Genomic DNA, 23818 nt, shown 5'->3' on the forward strand with positions numbered 1-23818 from the left:
CCCGCGAGGCCCCGCCCCCGGCCGCACTCCTCTGAGGCCGCGGGCGCTCCAGTGCCCGGCGTTTCCTGGGACCCTTCCTTGCCTCTCCAGCCGTGCCCATGGCTGTAGTCGGGTCACTGGGAACTAACTGGCTGGGAAGCAGGCGGTCCAGGGCACCAGAGTAGCTGACCGCTATTTAAATCCGCAGCAGGGTGTGATGAGCCCGGGGCAGGGCGCCAAGGTGAAAGGAAACATCACACTTGAGCTTCTGCTTGCATAAACTTCCAGAGGGCAGTGGCAAAGTCCAGAGCTGCAGAGAGCGGCCTGGGCCTCCTCCCCATACCCCTAAAACAGAGAACCCTGATAGGAAATCAGCACGCTGGCTATGCAGGGACAGCCTCCCGCCCCACTTCCCAAGCATCGCCAGGCAAGCCTTCCACGCAAATACTGCAGCAGCCACGTGCGAGTTACTGTGATGCTCCTGTTGGATCCGGAGGAATCCCTGGAGTGAATGAATATTTGAAAAACAATTTAGGTTTCTATGGGCTAAATCCTTTGGACTTGCAAATATATTCAAATGATTAAATTACAACAGCAAAGGCGTAGGTTGAGAATGGAGTTGATACAAAATACCGTTATTTGGCATAGCAAGAGACTCCAGCTTTATCGATAGAGTAGCGTGGCTTCTGCTCAAAGCAGTTTCCTTCGTGGAAAGAATTTTATAACAGAGGCAAATATATAAAAACAATAACTAAAAAGGCATCTGAATATTCCCTTTAGATGTTATAGAATTGTCTTGACCTTTAGTTTGATTTTTTTTCAAATTTTTCAAGTACTTTTCAAATACTTCCAATAACTCTGAGCATCTTGTTTCAGCAGGAAAACATGCTTAAAAATGTAAAAACTTGCTTTTGTCTTCCTCGACTTTTCTTAACAATTTCCAAGGGAACTCTGGCTTCAAATACTGGAATAGGTTCATCCAACTGAGGTCTGAGAAAGAACAAAATTAAAGTTGAACAACTTGCTTCTTTCTTCCTTGATTTTTCTGAACAACTTCCATAGAAACTTTTGCTTCATATAGTGGAATGGGCTCATCCAACTGAGGTCTGAGGAAAAATGAAATTATTAGAGATGTGAGACCTAGTTAAAGACGAATAGAGCACATAGGATGGTAGTGGACAATTGCTATAGTTCAACTCTTATCAACTTAAACAAACTTGCCCATTAATATTTCCACCATAAAAAGTGGTTAAATTTTGAAGGGGGAAAAACACCTATTTTATCCACTCATCTTTTTTGATAAACAGATCCAACTGGAAAAAAAAAATTGTACTTCTCCCTCTTCTCAAGCTGTGGGTTATTTAAAGTTGCTTTGGAAGGGGTGATGAGGATAAGCAAAGGGTGAGGCATTGTATGGAATGGAATAAAGAATTAACTCACGAACCACTTCTATCTTAGGGAATACTTACTGGTGTGTCACAAGACACACTTTGAGAAATATTAAAGAGCCGCTATTTATCTAAACAAAATAACAAAATATAGAGGCAACAGGTGTACTGAGAAAGCTGAAACAAAAGTGGAAATGCCCATCCTATCTCCTTGAGAAGAGAAAAATAAACAAGACAATGATTTGGTCATTTAGCATACCTAAAAACACCAGTTGATAACTTCTCCATCACGTCTTTTAAGATACGTAGCTGGAATGATTGTTAAGGTGGCAACATGAACGAGAGAGGAGTAAATAAAACCATTTGATAAGCAGAAGATACTAGGCAAGTCACTTTTTGAAAAACAGAAATTCTGTAAGGTTTCAGGTTTACCTCTAAGACAGGGAAACGGGGGAACTGATTTGAGAGAGGTGGTGACATAGCAGAGCCTAAACTAAGCACACGTGATGAAAGAAGCAAGCCTAATGCCTGTCCTCAGTAATGACTAGTGTTGTCCCAAATGGACAGCAGTATAATGGCGTCTGGGCTTCATTTTAGCAGTACAAATGGTATTTTTAGTTAAAAACAATTTCAGCATTTACATCTCTTACTTTGAGTGCACATTTATTTATTAAACCAGCTGATAATATATGTGTGCAGGAAAGTTAACAATCTGTGTGTGTGTAATATATGCCAATAAGAGAATCAAAAAGGGTAAAATTTGAAAATCTAGTCATTTGATTGATACTATAATATTAGAATTGAGCCTATATAATTGCTAATACAGAAGAATTATTTACGGTGTATAATCACACAATTGAAAGATCTCTGTTATATCACAAACAGAAACTGAGTCATGCGTCATGCAATTGAGGGGGGTTTGCACAAGTGAGAACTAAAGTCTGATTTAGGATTTTAGAATTCAGAACTTTAGAAAATGTAAATTAGAAAATACAAATATGAGCTACTTGAAAGATGTTTAGGACCTAAAGAATACTGATTCATTTATTCACGTACTACAAATTCTTCCTACTTCTGTTAATGAAATTACCAACAGTATGTCTAAGTGTATTATATAAAATGTTAATTTCTGATTTTTGAAAATTTAACATTTCACAAGAACATGTCATGTTTCAACATGGTCCATGGTTTTGTCAAATAGGTTAAAATCTCATGGTGGGGGCTGAGAGAGTGACTGAGAGAATTAAGTAACACAGGCAAAGCAGCCAGCCTACCTTCCGACATGTAAAATTCAAAACATGGTAAATAACGTTACTTTTAATACATGGTATTCTCTATCATTGACATCCCATAGTATTCTTTATTATTACAATGTTATTGGACATTTCATTATTTAAAACTGAAATTTAAATAATTCCTTTAGGAAGTTAGAAATTAATTTTCCAAATCTAATAGGAAAATATTTAATCAGAAATACTTTACACACATACATTCACTATGTTAAGGGGATGTTCTGGTTTTGAAATGCACTCTTCAAAACTCAACATGTGCAGTATACTAAATTAAATACTACTATTTGAAATCTCTGAATTAAGTCTGCTATTGCTCCTAGAGGAAACCAGACTTGATACATTATTACACAAATATAACAGCACACATTTGACAAAACAAAAGAACTAGATTTGTCACTGAATGACCTCCATTTTTAAAAAATCAAACCCATCTTCATTTGATGATGATTTCCTAGCACTGATATTCTTAAAAACACCCCACAAACTCTTTAATTTAGACAAATATTTTGAACTGTTTTGCACAATGGCACCATCATAAGAGTAAGGATGTGACCAATAATTTCTATAATGCCAGTTAAAAATGAAGCAAAATCTTCCATGTACCCTATAGTTTATCTCTTACTCAGAACAAGCGAGGCTGCCTGGGTCTGATTCCTATCCTGCCACTAGCTAGCTGCATCCTTGGGCATGTATTAACCTTTCTATGCTTCAGTTTCTTCACCTGTGACATAGGGATAATAACAGTACTTAAACTTCACAGGGCTGTTTTAATGTTTAAATAAATTAATATCTAAAAAGCACCTGGAACACTGTTTGGCATATTCAGTGAAAGTTAGCTGCTGTTATTATTATAGTTACTATTATCATTATTAAATAACTTAATGATGAGAGTACAAGGTAAATTTCAAGCCAGAAATTCAAGGCAGTAGGAAAAAAAGGATATAAAGATACTTTCCCTGTTGTACATTTGACAAATTCCAAACTTCATCATTAAGGAAAGCCACCGTCGCTCCCTTGAGGAAAAGGCAATGGCTGTCTGGAGGATCCAGCTTGGATAGAATGTACAAAGACTGATCAGTTACTGTGAGTTTAACAGCAGAAGGTTGATTGGTATCTTCAGCCAGAAAAACTTCTATACAAATTAAATAATACCCAAATAATCAGCACACAAACTTTAATAACAGTATGTATACTATAATGTTTTTCTTTTCTAATTCATTGTTCAAAATGATGAGACAGCAAGGTCAAATGCAAGACCAATCTAGAGGTGATGAAGTGGGAGCTGGCACACGTGCAAGCACACATGTGATTTCTGGCTGCTACTCACCAGTCATCTTCGCGAGGATGTTGAAAAATCGATGAAGACTGGTATATGAGAGTTATGATCAGCCACAATAAAAATATTTAAATTTTGTTGAGAAATGTAACTTTGGAAGACAATGTATATACAAACACGTTTGTTGTAAACTCCATTTTTAATAACTAGAAATTGTCATAATTTTATATAGAAATATTTTGTTAAGTATATGTCAACAGGAGTGTTTGTTATTAAGGAAAAAGTTCTTATTAAAAATACTATTAAAAAATTCAGAAGTCACTACTTCCAAACCACTAAATAAGAGTTAAACAAATTCCTTTGCTAGGACTTTCAACAGTTTATTCAACATGTAGCTAAAAAGTGAAAAAAATTTTTTTTACCTTTCTTTAAAAATAGGATATAATTCAGAATTTATACTAATTTAGCCATAAAAGACTTGCCTCAAAAGACTTAGGCAGGAGGGAGGGGGTTTAGCTCAGTGGTAGAGCACACGCTTAGCATGCACAAGATTAGCATGCACAAGATCCTGGGTTCAATCTCAGTAACTTTGTTAAAAAAAAATACTTAGGTATTATTCTTTGTTAATTACATCCCTTTGGTGTAATAGTAATGCTTTATTGTTTCTGATAATACCTGCAAGTTTTCTTCTGTTGTTACCCAATGGCCTCCAACACCAAGAAGGGTGATGATATCATGTTTATGTGGTAGTAGTTGTAATTTTTCAGCTGGCTCATCGTCTTTAGTATATAATCTCACTTACGAAAGAATTGTTTAAAGAGGAGAGAGAGAGAGAAAATATATTTTATATTCATCTGACAAAAAAATTAATTCTTCAAACTGGTTCTCTTTTTAATGTAAGAACAAGGAAGCATTTTTCTTAGAAAAAGGTAACACAATGTTTTCAGACACATTAAAATATACTTTTTGCACTGAAACTAGTAATAAAGTTTACTCTAGATTTAATTATAAGTGAAATAACTAAAGATAAAAAGTTATTTTAATTTGAAAATCAGGCAAGGTAACATACACATAACTAAGTCTGATAGTTTTAATCATACAATTGATAGGTTAATACTTTAGGAAACATTGACTTCTGAGTAAGGAACTCATAGATTGAAGATAGTCATACTTTGACATAATTATTGAAATGTCTATTTGAAAAGTTAATGAAGTACATGAAGCCTACATTCACTTTTGCTGAAAGATTTTTCTGAGTTAATTTTAAATCTTGAAAATACTGGCTAAAAAGAAACACAAATGATGGCCATAGAAGTATTCATTATGATTCTTATGATAGAAGACAATAGTCTAACAAAGTATAAATGGAATCCCTTTGCAGGCTTGAGAAACCTGTTTTTTAGGTGCGATGGGCCTACCTACATGTGTACAGATTAGGTGTTAAATAGATATTGGTTGAACTACAAAAGTTCAAGGGAAGGTGAAAATGCAAGAAAATTCTGTGCTTTTCCAAATAGGGACTGCAGAAGTCAACCACCCGGTAGAGGGCAGCGGTACACAACAGAACTGACTGAATAAGCATCTGGCTGAGACCTGAACTAATCTGGGAACCACCGACGAGGTCCTGTTTGTAGATTTCTTGTAGCGATACTTAAACTCCAATGCCTATGCTTTAAAAGGAAAGCATATTCTCCCTTTCAGTGTTAACAAGGAGAATAAAATGAAGACGTCCAATTTAAATAGAAAAGTTGAAAAGAAAAAAGAAAACAACTGATAAATATCAATTTAGTAAATGCGTAAATAATTATTCTCCGGTTGTATCTTTTTTCCAGAAATTCACCTATCGCATTAAAAAAATTACACAGACCACTGATTTAGTAAAGTACCCACCTCCAGCATCTAGGACAATATCTACACCGAGGCCACCTGTTTCTTCTAAACAGCTCTCAGCAACATGGGCTTTCCCGTTAGATAAATCGATCACTCGGGCTGTAAAGGACAGGAAGTCAGGCAATTGTACTGTTCTCTATGTGATCAACACAAGTCAAAGAGAGAAAGAAAAGTAAATAAATATGTTCTCTGAAGTGAATTAAATGGTTGAAACAATTAGTGAGTCCTAATTATACTTTTTTCTCATCTAACCCATTATTGGTAAGGATCAATTTAAATAAAGGGGCTGGTATAGTCAATAAAATAAAAATATGGGCATTTTGTAGATAGTGTGTTCCAAGATACAAAGAACTGTTCTCTACAGCTAAAGGATATCTAGCCAGAACTGAGGATCTCTAAACCACAGAGGTACTATTTTAAGAACTGGAGTTGAAAGGTTAAGCAATTTAGTATTTAATAGAGTTGAAAGCTAAAAAGTACAAAAACACATTTATGTGATATGGTACTTCTCTACCAGAGGCCGTTTTATCCTTTCTCAGTCATAGAAATCCCAACCCATATACTCACTCCCCACCACTTGCCCCCCTAAAACAAAACAAAACAAAATCCTGAAAGTAAAACAAACAAAAACTCCCAGGATTATTTTAAGCAGATTTAGTGAAAATTAAACTATTTTAACTGACTGCTTTAAAGTATTACATTAACAGAATAAGCCAATGAGAGAATTCAAAAATTTCAGAATTTGAATTAGCAAACAAAGACACATGTCTTTATTTCATTTTTGTATCTTTTAGCGCTTTTTCATTAAAGAGACTTCCTCTCAGAGCTGCTCAGATTTGAGGTGTAGCTGAGTAGGGATCAGAGACTCAGGGGCGGAGGCGGGGGTAGGGAGGACACAAGAGAAAGGGGACTGTAGCAGCTATGAAGGGCAATGCTTTTTTTTTTTCCTCCTCTCCATTCCATTTCAATCTCTTTTTCCTTTTTTTCTTATTTTCCTCCTTTCTCCAGCCCCTGCTTTAACCTCCTTTCCATTTCTTGGTAATCTCTGCCAGAAGCATAATGTAACCATGGAAATAACACAGGCTTTACAGTTAGACAGGCCTGCATTCACATCCCATTCCAGGCCTCCTTCTAGTTGTATATTCTTGGACAAGCTAATTAAATTCTCTGAGATGCTGCCTCCTAATGAGTTGACACAGGCTTGTGAGGGATTTAGGGAGATACCACCCATATTAACACTCAATGACCCTTTCTTTCTTTCTTCCCTGCCTTCACTTACACTGCTCATCTTCTTTTCTCTTCATCTGGTAAACTCCAATGTTAATTCTGTTAACTGCACTCTATTAAATTCCATTCCTGTCTGTCTCCTCTTCTTTTTCATTTTTTCAGTCTCTGTTTTCTATCTCCCTTCCATATTCATTGCTGTTCAGATAAGCTCAATTTTTTCAAGACCTCCCCAGCCTCCAATACATCCTGTTTATCATAAACTGTATCTGCCCTGAGTTTCTGTGTAAGTGGCTCATCTCCTTTCCTAGCGTACCACAGGAAGCAGACAACTTCAGAGGTGTATCACTGGGTAAAAGAGGGTGAGAAACATACAAAGAGAAAGTGATGCAAAAATATTTTGATTTACTGACTAAAACCAAAGAAGCACCAGGTGTTTCTAAACTGTGTCAAAGTTCACCTAATTCATTTTGGTTAAGTTCATAATACTGGGGAAAAGAAGAAAAAACACAGAAAAATAGAGGTTTAAAAAACAAAACTATTGCTTAAGCAAATCTGGACTTGGCACAGATAATACCTGCATTTAAAAAATAACTTGCATTTGGCATTTTGCAGTTTGTTTTTTAACAAGTGTGGTTTTTAAGGTGATACCCCTTCAAAATTTCACATTTTGAAGTCTGTTTTGAGTACTATTACCCACCTATGGAAGGCCTAAATCTTTCAAGACACTGCTTATCTTCAAGGCTGCATGCTGTTGAAATCACTTTGGCTCCTCTATGGTGTGCTAACTGAATAGCTATTGTACCAAATGCCTGTGAGGAAACAAATACACGATGCATTTATAGGGCAGAGGCTGTATCTAATTTGTTTTATAGGTTATTTAACGAAATATAGTAGTCTAGTGCTATTTCAGTATATTTTTAAATGGTGTCTAATAGAAAAAGAAAAAAATATAGACCGGTTTGGTAGGGGAAACATTTGATTGACTTTCTTCCTTAGGAGCAGTGGTGAAAAAGCTGTGATACATGCTCTCAGCCAGTCTGACCACAGCACATAATTTCAAGAACGAGGGCCAAGTTCAGAACACGGCCTTGGAAAGAGAAAGATGGGCCTTTAAGAGCCTGTCAGCATAATGATCGAAGCTAATTACATAATATATATGCAAGTCCAGCAACCACTCTTTGAAGACCAAAGCACTTCAAAAGTTTCATCCTTTTGCTGACCTTTTGGCTAAGTTCAGGGAAACACTACTATCCTAATGTTGGACATAAGGCTGAAGCCAATGCTCAAGACAGTTCTGCCTTTTTTTCAAAGAAAAGTAGGGGAAAAAGTATTTTTTTTCCTTTGTGGATGTTTATTTTTCTTTTTGCTACAAAGTAGGAAAAAGCATTTTTATCAATAGCCAGATTAGAAAATAAAACTATAAATTCACCCCAAGTTTTGTAACATTTTTTGATTATAATATTATACTTTCATGTATTTTCTTTTAAGGTATATTTTGATGATACCTGTAATATGTTTAAATTAGCACAGTTTTGATCTTGTGTGATTGTCTATAAATGTAACACTTTATTCACATAAGAGTAAGTATGAGGGACATGATACAAAATTGGCAGGGAGTTCTGTGGTACGGCTTCAAAGACTATGAGCTAGTTCAGGCTTTATGTAAAAGGCATGAATAAAAATGGCTTCTCTGCTTTTTTGTTTTTAATGTTCTAGCAGATTTAAATTAATAAGAAACTAAACACACTAATGCCGACTTTCATCTTCTATTGATATAAGCTGAGTATTTTAGAAAATGGGAGTTTGGTAAAGGTATCAGTGAATAAGCTAACTGGCAATGAATTATACTAGCAAATGGATGGCCCATTTCTGAATTCCCTAAGTTTACTGTATGTTGGTCTGTTTCTTGACAAAACTATTAGCACCTACACTTGCTCCGTCCATTATCAGCACCGATTTTCCAGTAGAGAGATGAGAAAGATAATGCAGAGCTGTATAGGCTCGTACTCCATCCCGAACGGTTCCAGCGGCTTCTGTCCATGTAACTTTTTCTGGTTTGTGAACTATTACAAAGAACAAGAGGAAACAATCCTTTAGCAGGTCCCATTAGCCCTGCCTCCTGGATCTATTTCCCTCCATCTCCGCCCCCACCATGGCCCTGGTCCAAACCTCTGCTCTCATTATCTTTCACCTACATTTCAGTTTCTCTGCTTCCATTCTTGCCCACGCATAATCCACTCTCAACATAGAAGCCAGTGTGTAGATGCATTTTTAAAACGTTTTACTGTTAAGAGTAAAACATGGAGAAAAGTCCATGAAACAAAGTAGGGTAGATGAATAAAGGTAAAGCAAATACACAAGTAACCACTATCCTGGTTAAGAGAGAGAACACAGCCCTCACCCCACAGCCTTGCCTCTCCCACCAGGTTTTTTTTTAACTGAGAGATAACTGATGTCAAAGCTCACTACCATTCTAACTCAATTTCTTACTTGCCTTCATATTTAATAACTCAAGTATCCATTCCTAAACAATATAATTTTATTTTGCTGGTTTCTAAAACTGATCTAAATGGAACTGTACCATACACATTCTTTTCTATCTTTTTTTTTTTTTTGCTCTGCATTGTTTTTTAAGACACATCCTTTTTATACATGTGGCTATAGTGCTTTCATTTTTGTTGTTTTATGGCAACATCTAATTTAATACAATGGATGGTTAGCCACTCTCCAGTGAGAAACATTTGTGTTTTCCCCCCATTCTTGGCAGTTAAGCATTCTTAGCTAAGAATGCTCTTGTATAAAAGTTACTGTTCCACTGGTACACAGGTTTTCTCTAGGATATTTACTGAGGAATAGAAATCCAGCCTCAGGATATATTCTTTGACTTTACTGCAGATTTCCAAAGTGGCTAAATGAATTTATTCTCCCACAGCTGTTGCTGTGAACATCTTTGTCAACCCTGGTTTTACTACACATTATTTTCCCATTATACGGGTGTGTAAGGGTTTCTTACTGTGATTTTAATTTATTTCCCCCTGATTATTAATTAAGTTGAGTACCTTTCCGTGTTTATTGGCCACCTAGAATTCCTTTTGGGAAGTGCCTGTTCAAGTGTTTCATCAATTTTTCTATTGTTATTGTCTTTTTCTTGTTGATTTATAGGAATTCTTAATATATTTTAGATGAGTCATTTGCTTGTTTATGTGTTATAAATGTTATTTTCAACTTTATGGCTTTTCAGTCTCTTTAGAGGTGTCTTTGAAAAAACAGAAGTGTCAGAATGACCTTTAAAAACATAAATAACATCCTAATACTTCTCTGCTTAAAATTCATCAATGGCTTTCCAGGGCACTTGGAACAAAATGCAAACTCCTAATATAGTTTAAACTATATTAACTCTATATTATCTGACCATTAAGCTGCTCCTTAATGTTTATTTTTTGTTTTGCTTTTATGTTGTACACTGAATGTGCTGTTTTTCACAGTACAAGCAGTCTTTCTGCATTTTACCTACAATAAAAGTTTACAACAGTTTTCATAGTCTTTACCAGAAGTGTTTTTCCTCTAATGGCAATAGATTCAAATGGGTTAGCACAGTCAGCACTGCATTTACCAATTAACTAGTGCCATCTAGTGGGCAAACTGAGCATCCAAGCACATGATGAAAATGTCCAGACAGACAAGCAAGGCATTAAAACAGTAAAACATACGAAGCACCAGGTGATACCACACACAGTACTTTATTCCTTACCAAACTCTTTATGAAGGCTATTTCCCCAATTCTACTGACTATGAAATGGAATTCGGGGTAGTTAATTTGTCTGAGGCCACAGAGCCAACAAGTTTGAAAGTCTGACTCTAAAGCTCATCTACTGTAACAGCGCCTACTCAACCTATGTACAATTTATTTATATGGATTTTTTTGGGAACACCTTCCATCATAAGAATTGGGACTACCTATATTTTCATTAAGAAATCAAAAATACAGTGCTTAAAAAAATGCTAAGAGAAATAAAACTACATTTAGGATTCCAGAGGCTTTAAAATTGCAGGGTTAGATGTGGCTTAACTCTGAGGTCTTGCTTTTTTGTTAGGTCGTCTACAAGTGTTTATTATGTTATGAAAACTAAGAAAATAATTAAAAGAGAGCCATGCATGTATCAATAATAATAGCATGTCAGAGCTCAAGAATTACAATTTTAATTCTTTGTACCTCAGGTCCAAAGGAATAATGGTGAAAGGGTGTGCCAAATTTTGAATCAAAAATAGAGTTATTTTTACGTTTGACAGATGGCTTGAGAACTGAAAGCACAAAAGAGCTGAAAGAATTACTGAACTTCTTCACGCTATCCTCAATATTCTGCAACAAGATTAATCTTTGGGAGTCGTCTGGAGCCTAGTTCTTTGGTTTGGTGAAAGAACGCTCACTTGAAGGTGACTAAGTTGTGAGCTTTTATTTAAAAGTATCATCAAGGAATATTTAATAGGAACTAAAATAGAGCTGTGGTAAACTGAATTATTTCCCCCTGCAAATCTTCAGGGAACATACTGAAATTATTTCCTCTTTTACAGAATGTTGTAGTTACAGCAGAGATCAGAGGTTATCTAGTTTGGCATCCTTGTTTATAGACAAATTACATGTCTCTGGGTCTTGCCTAAAGGTCACACACAGTTAGTGGTCATTTTAAAGTACTTCTTTTAAAGAAATATTTTGTTATGTTTTATTCTCAAGAAATATCTAGAATTTTGTTCTCTGTATATGCTGGTGGATTTTTGGACTATAATCCACCTGATTTGTAGGAAAATAAAAGGTCATTTGTGTGATTCCCTTGTCTTAGTTTAAACTTTATAGTGTGAAGGAAAAGCCAGGCTGTGCTAACAAGATAACTCACAAATCTCAGTATCGGAATACTGATCTGAGTTCTGCTGGACTAACTTGTAAATCTAAGTTAATTAGTGTTGGTTTGCTGTTCATGTTTTTTTGCTAGCCAGCTGGGTTTTCAAAGATACATATCTGGCTTTGGAATGTTGGTTTGCTGCCTCCCCGCCTCCACCTTTGTGATGATAATGCTGCTAAAGCTGTTCCATGCCTATTGGCCAAATACCCCAAGCTTGTACTTTATCCTATAAAACCTCATGCGCACGTCTTGGAGGTGCTCAGAGCTTTGGAGCAGAAGCCCCTCTGAGCCCACTGGCGTAATACATCTGAGTACTCCAACCCTCCGAGTGGTGCTTGTTTCTTGGCTGGCCTGTCATTTCCGTAACAATAGCTAGAAAATTCTGGTGTTTCAATTTACTTTTCTCCTTCTAGACCATCTTACAATTCTCCAGTATTCAGCAATGCCTAAATACATGGACCTTAATTATTTGTTTATTTTTTTAGTAGTTAACCTTCTGTAACAATTTAGTTTACTTTGTCAAAACTCAACCTAGGAATCCAAACCAAAAGTTTTGTTTGACTCCGTATTTACAAGGTTTCAAAAGAACAGGGGCAATAATGGCCCGAGGAAATTCTAGAATTAAAAATAGTATAGTTTCTCATAAAGGAGATGGTGACGGTCCTCAGTTTTCAAACTGCATTATATCAAAATAGTCATGGATCAGAGATCTTCACTGCATGGTATCTGAAAGTGAGCTTTATCTTTCAAAGGAAGACATACTTGGCTCCTTATCTATGTAGCTTAATATAAAGATTAGCAAAGGCCTCAGGTTTCTGGAAAACTGCCTTTTAAAATTAACTTTTAATGAAACAATATAGTATTGCTTGGAAATTTTAGACATAGTAAATGTCATTAATTTAAATATAAATTACTTACAATTTATAATTTCAGAAATGCCAAAGATTTCACTCAAGTTCGAGTTACTGTATGAACTCAAATGTATACATTTACTATTTTCAATAGTCCAAAATCCAAACTGGCCCCATATGGTTTGATTAACAATTATATCATTCAGGAAGAAACTTAGGAAAAATCTTAATGAAACAGTTCAAGAACACAAAAGAATATGTTGGTCTGTAGATCAGATACAAACAATAACATGAATCCCACCATAAGGAACAGCCGACTGGCAGTGCCACCAGAGCCCCGAGTTCTGTGGATCTACTCTGGTCACATTCTCTTTCCTCCCCCACAAAGGTAACCTCCACATGACTTTTCATCTCTATCCTTAAATAAGATATGCTTAATTAAATTGCGTATGTTTCTGAACTTTACAGAAGTAAATGGTATCACACTGTTTGCATTCTTCTGCAACTTGTTTATTTCACTCAGCAGTTTGTGAGGTTCATCCGTCTTGGTATGTTTGGCTGTTATTTATTCATTTTCATGGATGAGTTGAATTAGAAATATCTTTAGCTATGCATCTTCCCGGTGATGAACATGTGGGCTGTTCCCATTTTTATTCCACAGTTGCAAACCATGCTACTATGAACTCTTGAGCACGTCTACTAGTGCACTTCAAGCTTTTCTGGGGCACAGGAGTAAAAGTGGAATTACTAGGTCTGAGGTGTTAATACATCACTCCCTTTATTAGATCATGCTAAATTATTGTCTAATGCCTTTGTACCAATTTACACTCCAAGTGCATAAAAGATTCTTTTGCTCCACATCCTTGTCAAACTTTGTAACTCTGTCAGTCTCACGGATGCTTAATGGTATCTCTAAGTGGTTTTAATTTGCTTTTCCCTGATTACTAAGGAAATGTAGCATCTTTTTACTATGGTTTCATGAAGTGTGTGTGTGTATCTATTTACCCATTTTAATTTACATACTCAAGAAGTAAATTGTTGTAAGAAAAAATTTTAATTAACATTTAAGTTAATAGAACACTGGTCAAAAGATACTAGCAACAGAAACCAAGAATAACTGTTCTTGAGTCTTTCCTGACTCGACTTTATATGTACTGTCTAGATTTTATACATTTAAAAATTTCAGTTAATAACCAAGAATAAGAATTTAAAAAAATCTGATTAGGGATATAGTTTCAGAGCCAAGGGAAATTTGCTTTTCAAACCTCTTACTGCAGGAAGGGTATAGTTCAAGTGGTAGAGCGCATGCTCAGCGCCCAAGAGGTCAGAGGTTCAATCCCCAGTAGCTCCTCCAAGCGGAAATCAATAAAGAAACCTAATTACCTCTCCCTCATAGAACAAACCTCTTATATAAGCAATGTAAGGGAAACTTAAAGGGCTATACACTGTTTAGTCTGAAAATGAATTTTACAGATACAAAATATAAGCTAGAAGTATTATTTACTTATAGTTATTTATTAGGTACACTCACGGCAGATGCAAAGAAATCACAGTTACTAAAAACCACATGTATCTGTTAGGTAAGACTTCCATGAACTCCCAAAAGACTGAACCCTCACGTACCTAAGTAATGCTCATGTACGCGAACAACTTCACAAAGTCCGGGGTCTTCAGAATCCAGGGGTAAAATTCCTGAAAATTAAAATGAGAAACTTAAGGGAAACAATCCAGAAAATGAATTCCTTCCTAATGAGGTGCCAGTAAGCATTAGTCTAAATTCTCCTCAATGGAATTTTGAAGAAGGTTCCAGCAATTACTAGTGTGGATAAGGGAGAGATTTCAGAAATAAGGAAGGGAAGTGGACAGTCTACTTTCTGACATGAACACCATAATATCTATACTACCTCTGTCTCTTTCCTTCTCTTCTTTCACCTCTGAGTAATGGTAAAGACGATGGCTGATGTACAGAGTCACGTCAGAGTCTTGGGGGCACCTGGGTTCCTCATTAAACCTGCCTTTGATGCACACTTATCTTTCCAGGATATAATCTCAGTATGCTTCCAATAAAATCCCATTTTCCCCTGTGCTAGTCTGATTTTACCTTTGGTCTCTTACAAAAATAATCTCAAATAGTACAATGTCACTGACTTCTTGGGCAGATAAAAAAACGTAAGATGGACAATAAATTTTAAAGAAAATACCTGAGTCAAAGGCAGTTCTGTAAAAGCTGATGAAAACTTTCCTACAAATTTATTCTTAACAGCTTCAGGCATGCTGTAAAGCTATATATTTTCTAAGTTTACAAGGTTTACCATGAACATTTTCTACAGAGAAATGGTGATTTTAAAGACTACTACTAAAGTCATACTTTATATTTGTGTGAATGTCTAGGATACAAGCATAAATATATGTATTTGAAAAATGGTATTAACTATGGATATGAAAAAAAAAGCAATATATTAAATGTTTTCAGTGAAGTTCTAGTTTTACAAGGGTAGTGAGGGAGAAGCTCTGTATGATTCAAGTCGGGTGTGGAGAGTGAAGCTTCTACATGGCCAAGTCAGTGGGTAGTCTTCAAGCAGATGACCTGTGACTTGGCTTTTCTCTGGAGTCTTCGGTCTAGCTATAGCCTGGGGTCCTGTTTGAGAGGGGCTGCACCACGGAGAGTAACAATGGCGGTCATCTTTCTGCCATATCTATAGCCAAATACTGAAAAGTTTTAAATATTCTGCTATTGAGGTCAAATTCCCAATTCTCTTCATCAATGGATATTTAAGAAAATCCCAAACTCAGAAAAGTATTTGTGTATAAAGCAAAGTCACAATAAGCATCAACAATTGTATAGAAAAAAGAAGAGACAATAGTAAAATAGAGGAATGGAAACGGGACTATGACCTATAACTTACCAACTACTTCATCATCTGGTTGAAAGAATGATACTTTGCTTCCAACTAAAGAGGGGAGAAAATGTATAATTAGTACTATGAGGTTATTCAATATAATCTATTAAACTTTAAAAGCCATGGGTTGATAAAAAGTCGCTAACTCAGAAAAGGTCATGAACTTCTAGGACATTTTTTTGTTCAATATTTTTTATTCTGCTACATCTGAAGGAGAATTTTCTTGACAAAATGTTTTTCTGCTGCCAAGAATCCTGCCTACAACTCCTGCCCAGAACTTAACTTTGTTCCAGCAACACCAAACTCCATAATTCTTCTATATGTCACATTATTCATGGCATCTTCTCTGCTGAGTATGATTCTCCCCCTGCTCACCCCTTACTGTCTAACTTACTCCAAGAAGCCTCTCCTGTTTCTTCTGGCTGGTTGGGCACCTCTCCTTGGAGCTTTCAGAATAATCTGCTCATACATGTGTATTTGTGTTTCCTTCAGGTTGTGAGCTCTTGGAGGGCAGGGACTTTGTCTCATTTATCTTCATATCCCAAGCACTGAGCAAGTGCTTATTAAATGAATAAATGAATAGTATGATAAATGAATAAATTAATGAGTGAATGATTGATTGATCATCTTCTGGCTATTATAATTCTTATTTTTATTCTCCTATGAGTTCAGCAGAAGAAAGGAGAGGGAATGAAATTATGATTTAGCTATGTTAGAAGATTACACTGAGAAAGAATAACAAGTATAGTACAGGTTAAAATTACAGGTAAAATTCAAATAGTTTAACCACATGATAATATATGCAGAAAGAGCAACTATAAGCTGATAGATCATGAACTATACTAGCAGCGAATATGAACAGTATGTTTATTCAGAAACAAATTATTTCAAGTACTCAGGTTTATTCTTCTGCATGTTAAAACCAAAATTTACTGAAATTTTTCTTTAAGACAATCATAAAATCTTACTGGTTATTTCTCCCCAGAACCCATTTTCAGATGAGTGAACTCCTTACCTTTTACTCAATACTCAATTTTAGGTAAACTTTAAAAATGTAATGTAAATGTAGTTACTATTATAGAAAATTTGGCCCAAAGCCAACTTACACAAGTAATTTATGCTGGTCTGTAAACATCATGAAAAGGACAATACTCGTCATTCTATTCAATGGATTTAAATATATAATCTTTAAATACTTACTAAACTGTAGTAAGTTCTTCGATTATAAAATACCAATTAAGTTCTATTTTTCTTTTTAACTAAAAAGGGAAAACACTACTGTATAATTAACTTTTATATTTGAAGAAGCGTGTACAATTTTATGTCAGTAAACCAATTAGCTACCAATTAATTTCTTTTATCTTAGAAAATAAATACAGATATTTGTATTTGTAAACTTACCTTCTAACACAATTCCAGCAACTTCCCTCCCAACAGGAAAGAAATCCTTCTCCATCTTCATTTCTGCCATAAGCTAAGTAATGACAAAGGCTTGAATTTATTGTCAAGAATAAATCCTACCCTCTTTACATACATGAGGAAAGCAAGAGCAAAAAATTAAACCACAGAAAAAACAAGTATGACCCATTTTTGGCATCAAGACAAAGCAAGTAACTTCACAAAATAGGTTCCTCTATAGAGTAGGAAACTGAGTTTGCTGAGGAATTAGTTGATATGCAGGACTCAGGTATGAGTTTATCATTCAAATCATGATTAATATACTTCATCATCTTTATTCTGCCAAACATGAAAGGAAATAATAGTCAAAACAATTCTCAGTTGGCTAAACACTTTGTAGCAGTCATCTCATTTGGGTGGGGTGAGGGGAGTTTGGAGAGGACATAAAGGTGCTCCATTTCCACTCCTTTTAAAATTTTGAGTGTTTCTCACCGGTCCTGGGTTAGGGAGCAGGTGGGAAGAAGTGATGGATATATATAGGGAAACTGCCACATAATTTCAGATTGGAGTCTCTTCTTTTAAAGGATAAATTATTTTGAAGAGATTAGTATTTTGTTAGATTCTAACAAAATTAAGTACTTGATTTTTAAAGTGACAGGGTGTACGTAGGTAAGTCTGTAGTTTAAGTTCCCTTTACATTTTTCTAAAAGTATAAAAGTTATTATAATTTTATAATACTAAAGATTCTGAACATATTTGTAGGCATATTAATATTTTATGAACAGTAAGTAAAAAGAAATTGAAATAATTCTCTTGAATATTTCTTTTATTTTTCAATTCTTTGATCTCTTACATGTACTTGATTGCCAGAAAAGTCTATTTCTCAGTGTGGAACTTTATACTTACCCTAAGATGCTCATATAACATTCTTACAGAAATAATGGATGTTGTACAGAATTTCTTTTTTTTATGCACACTTTTACAGAGCTAAAATTATGGTTACAGCAATTGCACCATGCCTCCTTCACTTACCATTATCATCAATAGTTGTGCAAGATTTCATCAAACTGATTTTATAATAATTTACCATTTTTCTTTTTTTAAAATATTTTATTTATTAATTATTATATTACTTAATTTTTCTTTTTATTTTGGGGGGGAGGTAATTAGGTTTATTTATTTTTAGAGGAGGTACCGGGGATTGAACCCAGGACCTCATGCATGCAAAGTATGTGCTCTACCACTTGAGCTATGCCCCTCTCCACCACCATTTTTTTCTATTAGACATGAAGATTAATTTCCTAGACTAGGATTTTAATGGATTTTTTTGTAGTTTTAAAAAGAATATCTTGGAAGGGCTGAACACAGAACCCTGCAGAAAAGGAAGAGTAGAGTATTCCTGGTGAAAGGCCTTCAGGGCATCTCACTAATTTACTTCTCAAGTCATGCTCCTGTTACAGAATTGCCCAATGGAAGCCTATACTCTTGTCCTGTAGTTTCCCTAAATGTGACTTTACTGATGAAAACTTATATTCCTAGAAATTATGGTGACATTATAATTCAGTAAGTTAAGAGTCCAAAAAAACTATAGTATTCATCTTTAGAAAACTGAGTAAATGGACCTGCTCTATCCATCATGGCACATTTAACCATACTTTATTTACCATTTGAAGACTTTCTATGTATTTCACGGTCAGTAATGGAAGATTACTATGGAATGGTGTGAGGTGGTGTAGGAGAAAGAGAGAGAAAGGGAAATGAGAAGAATAATAATTATATCCTATAGTATATAATCAAAACTAAAGATATTAACTAGAAATACCTGTAGACTAGATAGTTAAATTAATTGATATGTTTCTAGTTTCCATTTTTACTATATTTAAATTGTTTTTCTTCCCTGATTATAGGCCTTAGTAATTATAAATTCTTAGCTTTTCACAATGTAAAGAATTTTATAAAATATTTGCATATGATAATATAAAAATACATGACTTCAGTTAGACTAATGATTTACCTTAATACGGAAATATACAAATGAACATTAAATTTTTTTCCTGGTTGTTCTATTCTTTTAAGAATGGTAATTTCTTGGCACTCAGAAAGTTATTATTAATTTTTATACACTAAATATACTACAAAACTCATTTGACTTTTGACAAAAATAAAAGCATCAATACCTTTGTATTTATTGGGCTGAGAGCACAAGCTTTAACTTTAAGTTTCACATAGTTATCCTCTGTAACAGGAAGATTTTCCTAGAATCAAATGATAAAAACAATTCATACTCCTTTGAGAAAAGGCTTTTATGTTGCAAACATTTTTATACATAACTGAACAAAATCAAACAGACTCCCAATCTTACACCTAAATGAAAAAGCTACAAGCAAGTATCCTATAGTATACAATCAAAAAGAATATAGAGAATGCTGTGGTAAAATCTTTAAACAGCCTTAGTTAGGGCACCTATTTTGAAAATGTACTTAAGACACTGACATGGATATATATGTCGGCAACGAATATAGGAAAACAACGAAAAAACATAATCTATTTAAATAGTCTCAAAGCATCAAAACTTCACAGAGGGATAGTCTTAAACACACATACACATAATATATAAAATATACTGATTTTGGAACTTCCTTAATTCTATGAATAAAGTTCTTAGTGTCATTTGCTAATCTTTATTTGACATCTCTTGGACATTTTAGCATGCCCCATGGGACTCTGAGGTCAAAATACAAACTTAATGGGACTTGATACTCCTCATATTCCACAGCTAGATAGAACTTCAAAGGCAAAGATATTTCAAACTCAAGTGTTCAATGTCATCCACCAATGACACCAATAGTTAAAACGCTCTTTTCAATCCCTGATATGTTCAAATATTCGATCAAAAGTTGGCTAGAAGAGCTACTTGCATGGTGCCTCTTGTGTCCTATCAAAGGGATCACTGTGCTTTATCTGACATGAACACAATATTTTGGGATATCCTTTTTTAAATCTCAGATGTGATAATATTGGGTGATAATATGAAGATATTCAATATATCGACAAACTTGTGGATTTTAACTCATGATTGTGTGAACCTGGCAATGATTCTTCCTAGGAGCCAATCAAACCTCTTAGAGCTTCATCCTGACCAATGGTAGAAGCCAAGCTGTCTGAGATTTAGACTCCTAACCTAAATGACTTTGGAGTTGTTCAAAGATAACACAGAAAAACTGGATTGTGTTCATGATCCAGAAATTTTAATTACTACTATGAAATATACATACACTACGAAATACATATTGCACTTAGTTTTCATCCCTAAATTTACAGTGGAATGATTTTGGCCTGCCACAACCTTTCAAACCAATCACCAATATATGAAAATTCCACTATCTATGCTTAAAGTGGTGAAAAACTAGAAATCATTTAAAGCTTAGTGAATGAGGTTACTTTGCAAAGCTCAGAAGTTAGTTTGGAAAACAATGCTTTTCTATCTCTTTTATTTCATAATATGAGAGAAAGTATTTTCTGAAATATGGCTACAGTGTGAAAACTCACTTTATTGTGGTATTCAGAATAAACTGGGTTAATTTTGCAATATGTAAAGGCTACTGAAGTTATTCTGTTTTCCTAATATCTTTTATACCACTACCCTGAGGAACTAAAAACTCTTCAGTAGCAAGTTTTTTAAAAATACATTTATACTACAATATGGACCACTGTTTTTAAATAAGACTAAAGGTAAGAAATTTATAGAGCTTCATTTAAATAATTTTCACTCATTTAGTTCCACTCAAAATAACTTGAAACAGGCCATTTAAAACTGGGTCTATCACATAAGGAAAATGCACTATCTTGTTTGATTTAATGATTAAACAATTTTTCTTACCCTTTCTTGGAATACAAATGTTATTTCTTCACTTGTAGAACTCTGTTGAAAATATAAGCCTTTCATAGTCACCTAAAAACAAGAAAGAAAAAATAAACATGAAATAAACTAACCATCAAATGTCTTTCAGATCAAATGAAAGTAAAAATTGAAAAACAGTGCTGGTAAAGGATAATGATAACTATAAACGTAGTCTTAAACTTAGGTAATGGTTCTTGAAAGTGATCAAACAAGAGAATATGCAACAATCTGTGGTACACACCTGAGAATGGGCCCAGGACAGTTAACCTTTCACACAGAGGTGAGCATGTGCTTAATTTCACTCTACTATTCAATAAAAATTATTAGATACACTTGAAAAAAACTTACACAGGTAAAAGAGCTCATTTTAATAACCAAAGGTATCATTTAAAGGGCTTTCAAAGACCTAAAAAGGATTATTAAAAAGGAAAAAGTTAGGAGGGGAAATATAGCTTAGTGGAAGAATGCATGCTTAGCATGCCTGAGGTCCTGGGTTCAATCTCCAGTACCTCCATTAAAAAAGGAAAAAGTGGACAGTCAAGACGCTCATTGAAATTGCGCCCCTAATTCATCTGTATCAGTTTATAAGCCATTTAAAGGAAATATTTAAATCTGTATTCTTTGGATTTCTTGACGCATCTCTAAGGATTCCACAGTTGTTTCTTTAATCTTCATAGTAATTGTATGGCAAGGTAATTTTTTAATATAAATTTTGTAGAAGTATAAAATATACAAAGAAAAGTACACTATTGACAAGTGTATAGCTGCTGAATTTTACAAAGTGAACATGGCCATGTCACAGCAGGAAACACATCACTAGAAATCCAGATGCTCCCTTGTTGCCCTTCTAGCTACTCCTAAGGATACTCAATGTCCTGAGTTTTAACAGCACATTAGTTCTGTTTTTGACTTTATGTAAATGAACTCATACTCCTCTATGTCTGACTTCTTCCTTTCAGTATTATGTTTGTGAGTTTCACCTGTGTTGCTGTCTGCAGTTGTAGTTCATCCAATCTCATTGTTAAATAGTATTTCACTGCATGGATAAATTACTATTTATCCATTCCATTAAAGACAGACATTTGATTGTTTCCTGTTTGAGGCTTTTACAAATTATCCTGCTAAGAACATCCTTGTAAATACTTTTTGGTGAAAGTATTATTATTGAATTTATTTTATGGATGAGGAAACTGTCTTACAGAGGCTAAGGCACATATCTAGGGTCTCATGGCACCAGTTTGGCCAGAGCTAGGACAAACCAGGTGTGGCCAACTCCAAAGTCATTTCTCTTAACCATTATATTTAACGGTTTTCTATTGAGCTGGTAACATTAGATATATCGCTTAAAACTAGAATCTTACATCCTTTAGTTTAGGATTGGTAATTATTAAGTGCCTGTTGACAGAACTAGCAACGTAATTTGCAGGGCTCACTGTGAGATGAAAATGTGGGGAACCTTGTCCAGAAATTAACATTTCAAGACGGTGACAGGCGAGCATTAAACCAAGCACAAGTCCCTACTGACTGTGAGGTCCAGTGTGACTGTATAGGTCCCGTGCTCATGAAGCTGGCCCTGCAAGCTGAATCTTAGTGGATCTAACGGATCTGTATAGAGGGTTTTTACTAAGCAGTTCAGCAATGGTTGCTACTTTCTGGAATGTGATAATCAAACTGCTAAAACTAACAGAAATGAATATACATTCAAGACATATATGGAAATTATGTATGTAGCACGTATCAACATTAAGTATGTAAAAACAGAGTGAGTCAGGTCATATAATTAAATTAAGTCTAGCCCTTTCGTTACGGAAGGTCTTTGTGTGTGTGTGTGTGTGTGCGCGCACGTGTGTAAATCAATGTGTTTGTTGGGGTGGTAGGGGAGAAGGGAGGAACCTAAGCATAGAACAGCAGCTATGCAATTCCCTTTGACATAAATCTAACCTCTTCTGCCTAGCTGTCAAGGCTGTCTAAAATGCATTTGCATTGTCCCAAGTCTACCTGATTCTTCCATTTTCCCAACACATACCCAGTATGACTTCACACCATATGGTCACCACTGTCTCAGGGCTCCAGGCATTGCTTGCTCCCTGAGACTATGCTGTACTTACTCCACAAATTCTGTGAAGTAAATAAAAGCTCAGGTCCTACTCCCTCTCTGAAACCACCCACCAGTGACACGCAATCTACCCCATCTGTTCCAAGCTTCTAGATTTCGAGTGTTACATACTAACAAACAAAACCTTGTTCTATTCACTTACTAACTCGTGGGTTTTCCCAGCTCTTGCTTTGAAGAATCAATATCCATTATTATTAAATAAATAAATCTCTGTTCCTACTAAGTCTGGAGCTACTAGAGCTGCATTTTTTGAGAAATGGAATAATTTACATATCAACACTTTGATCTCAAAGCATCCTCCTTTGAATTCTGGAAGCTACTATTTTCTCTGCCCATTGCATCTGATAACATATTGCACGCCTCCCCAGATCAGCAGTCACATGGACGGTATGCACCCCGATTTCAAAGACATTGGAAGCCAACTGCTTGTGTGAACCCTAGTGTCCTTTATGTAAATATTATATGCATAATAATGTCAGTATTTTTGGTCATATCATCCTAAATAGCTCTTCCAAATTAGGTTAAAATCAGTCTGGGTGGTAGAAAAAAGTAATGTTTAGTTGCTCCAAGTAGGAACCATGTGGTAGCAAAAAAATTCTCAAAGTTACAAAGTGAAGAGAAGTGTTTTTATGAAAGTGGCCAGAAGAAAATTGAGGAAATATTATTTGTTCTGCAAACCCATGAAAGGAATTCTGAGTTCTT

The 23818-nt window shown here is 35.1% G+C and overlaps 1 protein-coding gene across 5 annotated transcripts in view; it reads right to left on the reverse strand.

Annotated features, from left to right (window-relative positions):
• Nucleotides 1-509: 509 nt before the first annotated feature.
• Nucleotides 510-23818, reverse strand: part of CRYZL1 (crystallin zeta like 1) — a 28134-nt gene continuing 4825 nt past the window's right edge. For 4 of the 5 annotated variants that reach the window (XM_010981019.3, XM_010981018.3, XM_010981020.3 and 1 more), the window contains 12 exons: nucleotides 20980-21051; nucleotides 19277-19354; nucleotides 17103-17175; nucleotides 15708-15752; nucleotides 14425-14493; nucleotides 8982-9115; nucleotides 7750-7861; nucleotides 5826-5924; nucleotides 4611-4732; nucleotides 3603-3708; nucleotides 1627-1672; nucleotides 510-1085 (listed from right to left, as the gene is read on the reverse strand). In XM_010981019.3, the coding sequence (XP_010979321.1) occupies nucleotides 986-1085; nucleotides 1627-1672; nucleotides 3603-3708; nucleotides 4611-4732; nucleotides 5826-5924; nucleotides 7750-7861; nucleotides 8982-9115; nucleotides 14425-14493; nucleotides 15708-15752; nucleotides 17103-17175; nucleotides 19277-19354; nucleotides 20980-21045 (1050 nt within the window). In that variant the 5' untranslated portion in view covers nucleotides 21046-21051 and the 3' untranslated portion in view covers nucleotides 510-985. Of the gene's footprint in view, nucleotides 1086-1626; nucleotides 1677-3602; nucleotides 3709-4610; nucleotides 4733-5825; nucleotides 5925-7749; nucleotides 7862-8981; nucleotides 9116-14424; nucleotides 14494-15707; nucleotides 15753-17102; nucleotides 17176-19276; nucleotides 19355-20979; nucleotides 21052-23818 lie in introns of all 5 variants that reach the window. The other variant, XM_031459177.2, reaches the window with a different exon arrangement.

The sequence above is a fragment of the Camelus dromedarius genome, chromosome 2, assembly GCF_036321535.1.
Source record: "Camelus dromedarius isolate mCamDro1 chromosome 2, mCamDro1.pat, whole genome shotgun sequence".
NCBI classification, from domain to species: Eukaryota; Metazoa; Chordata; class Mammalia; order Artiodactyla; family Camelidae; genus Camelus; species Camelus dromedarius.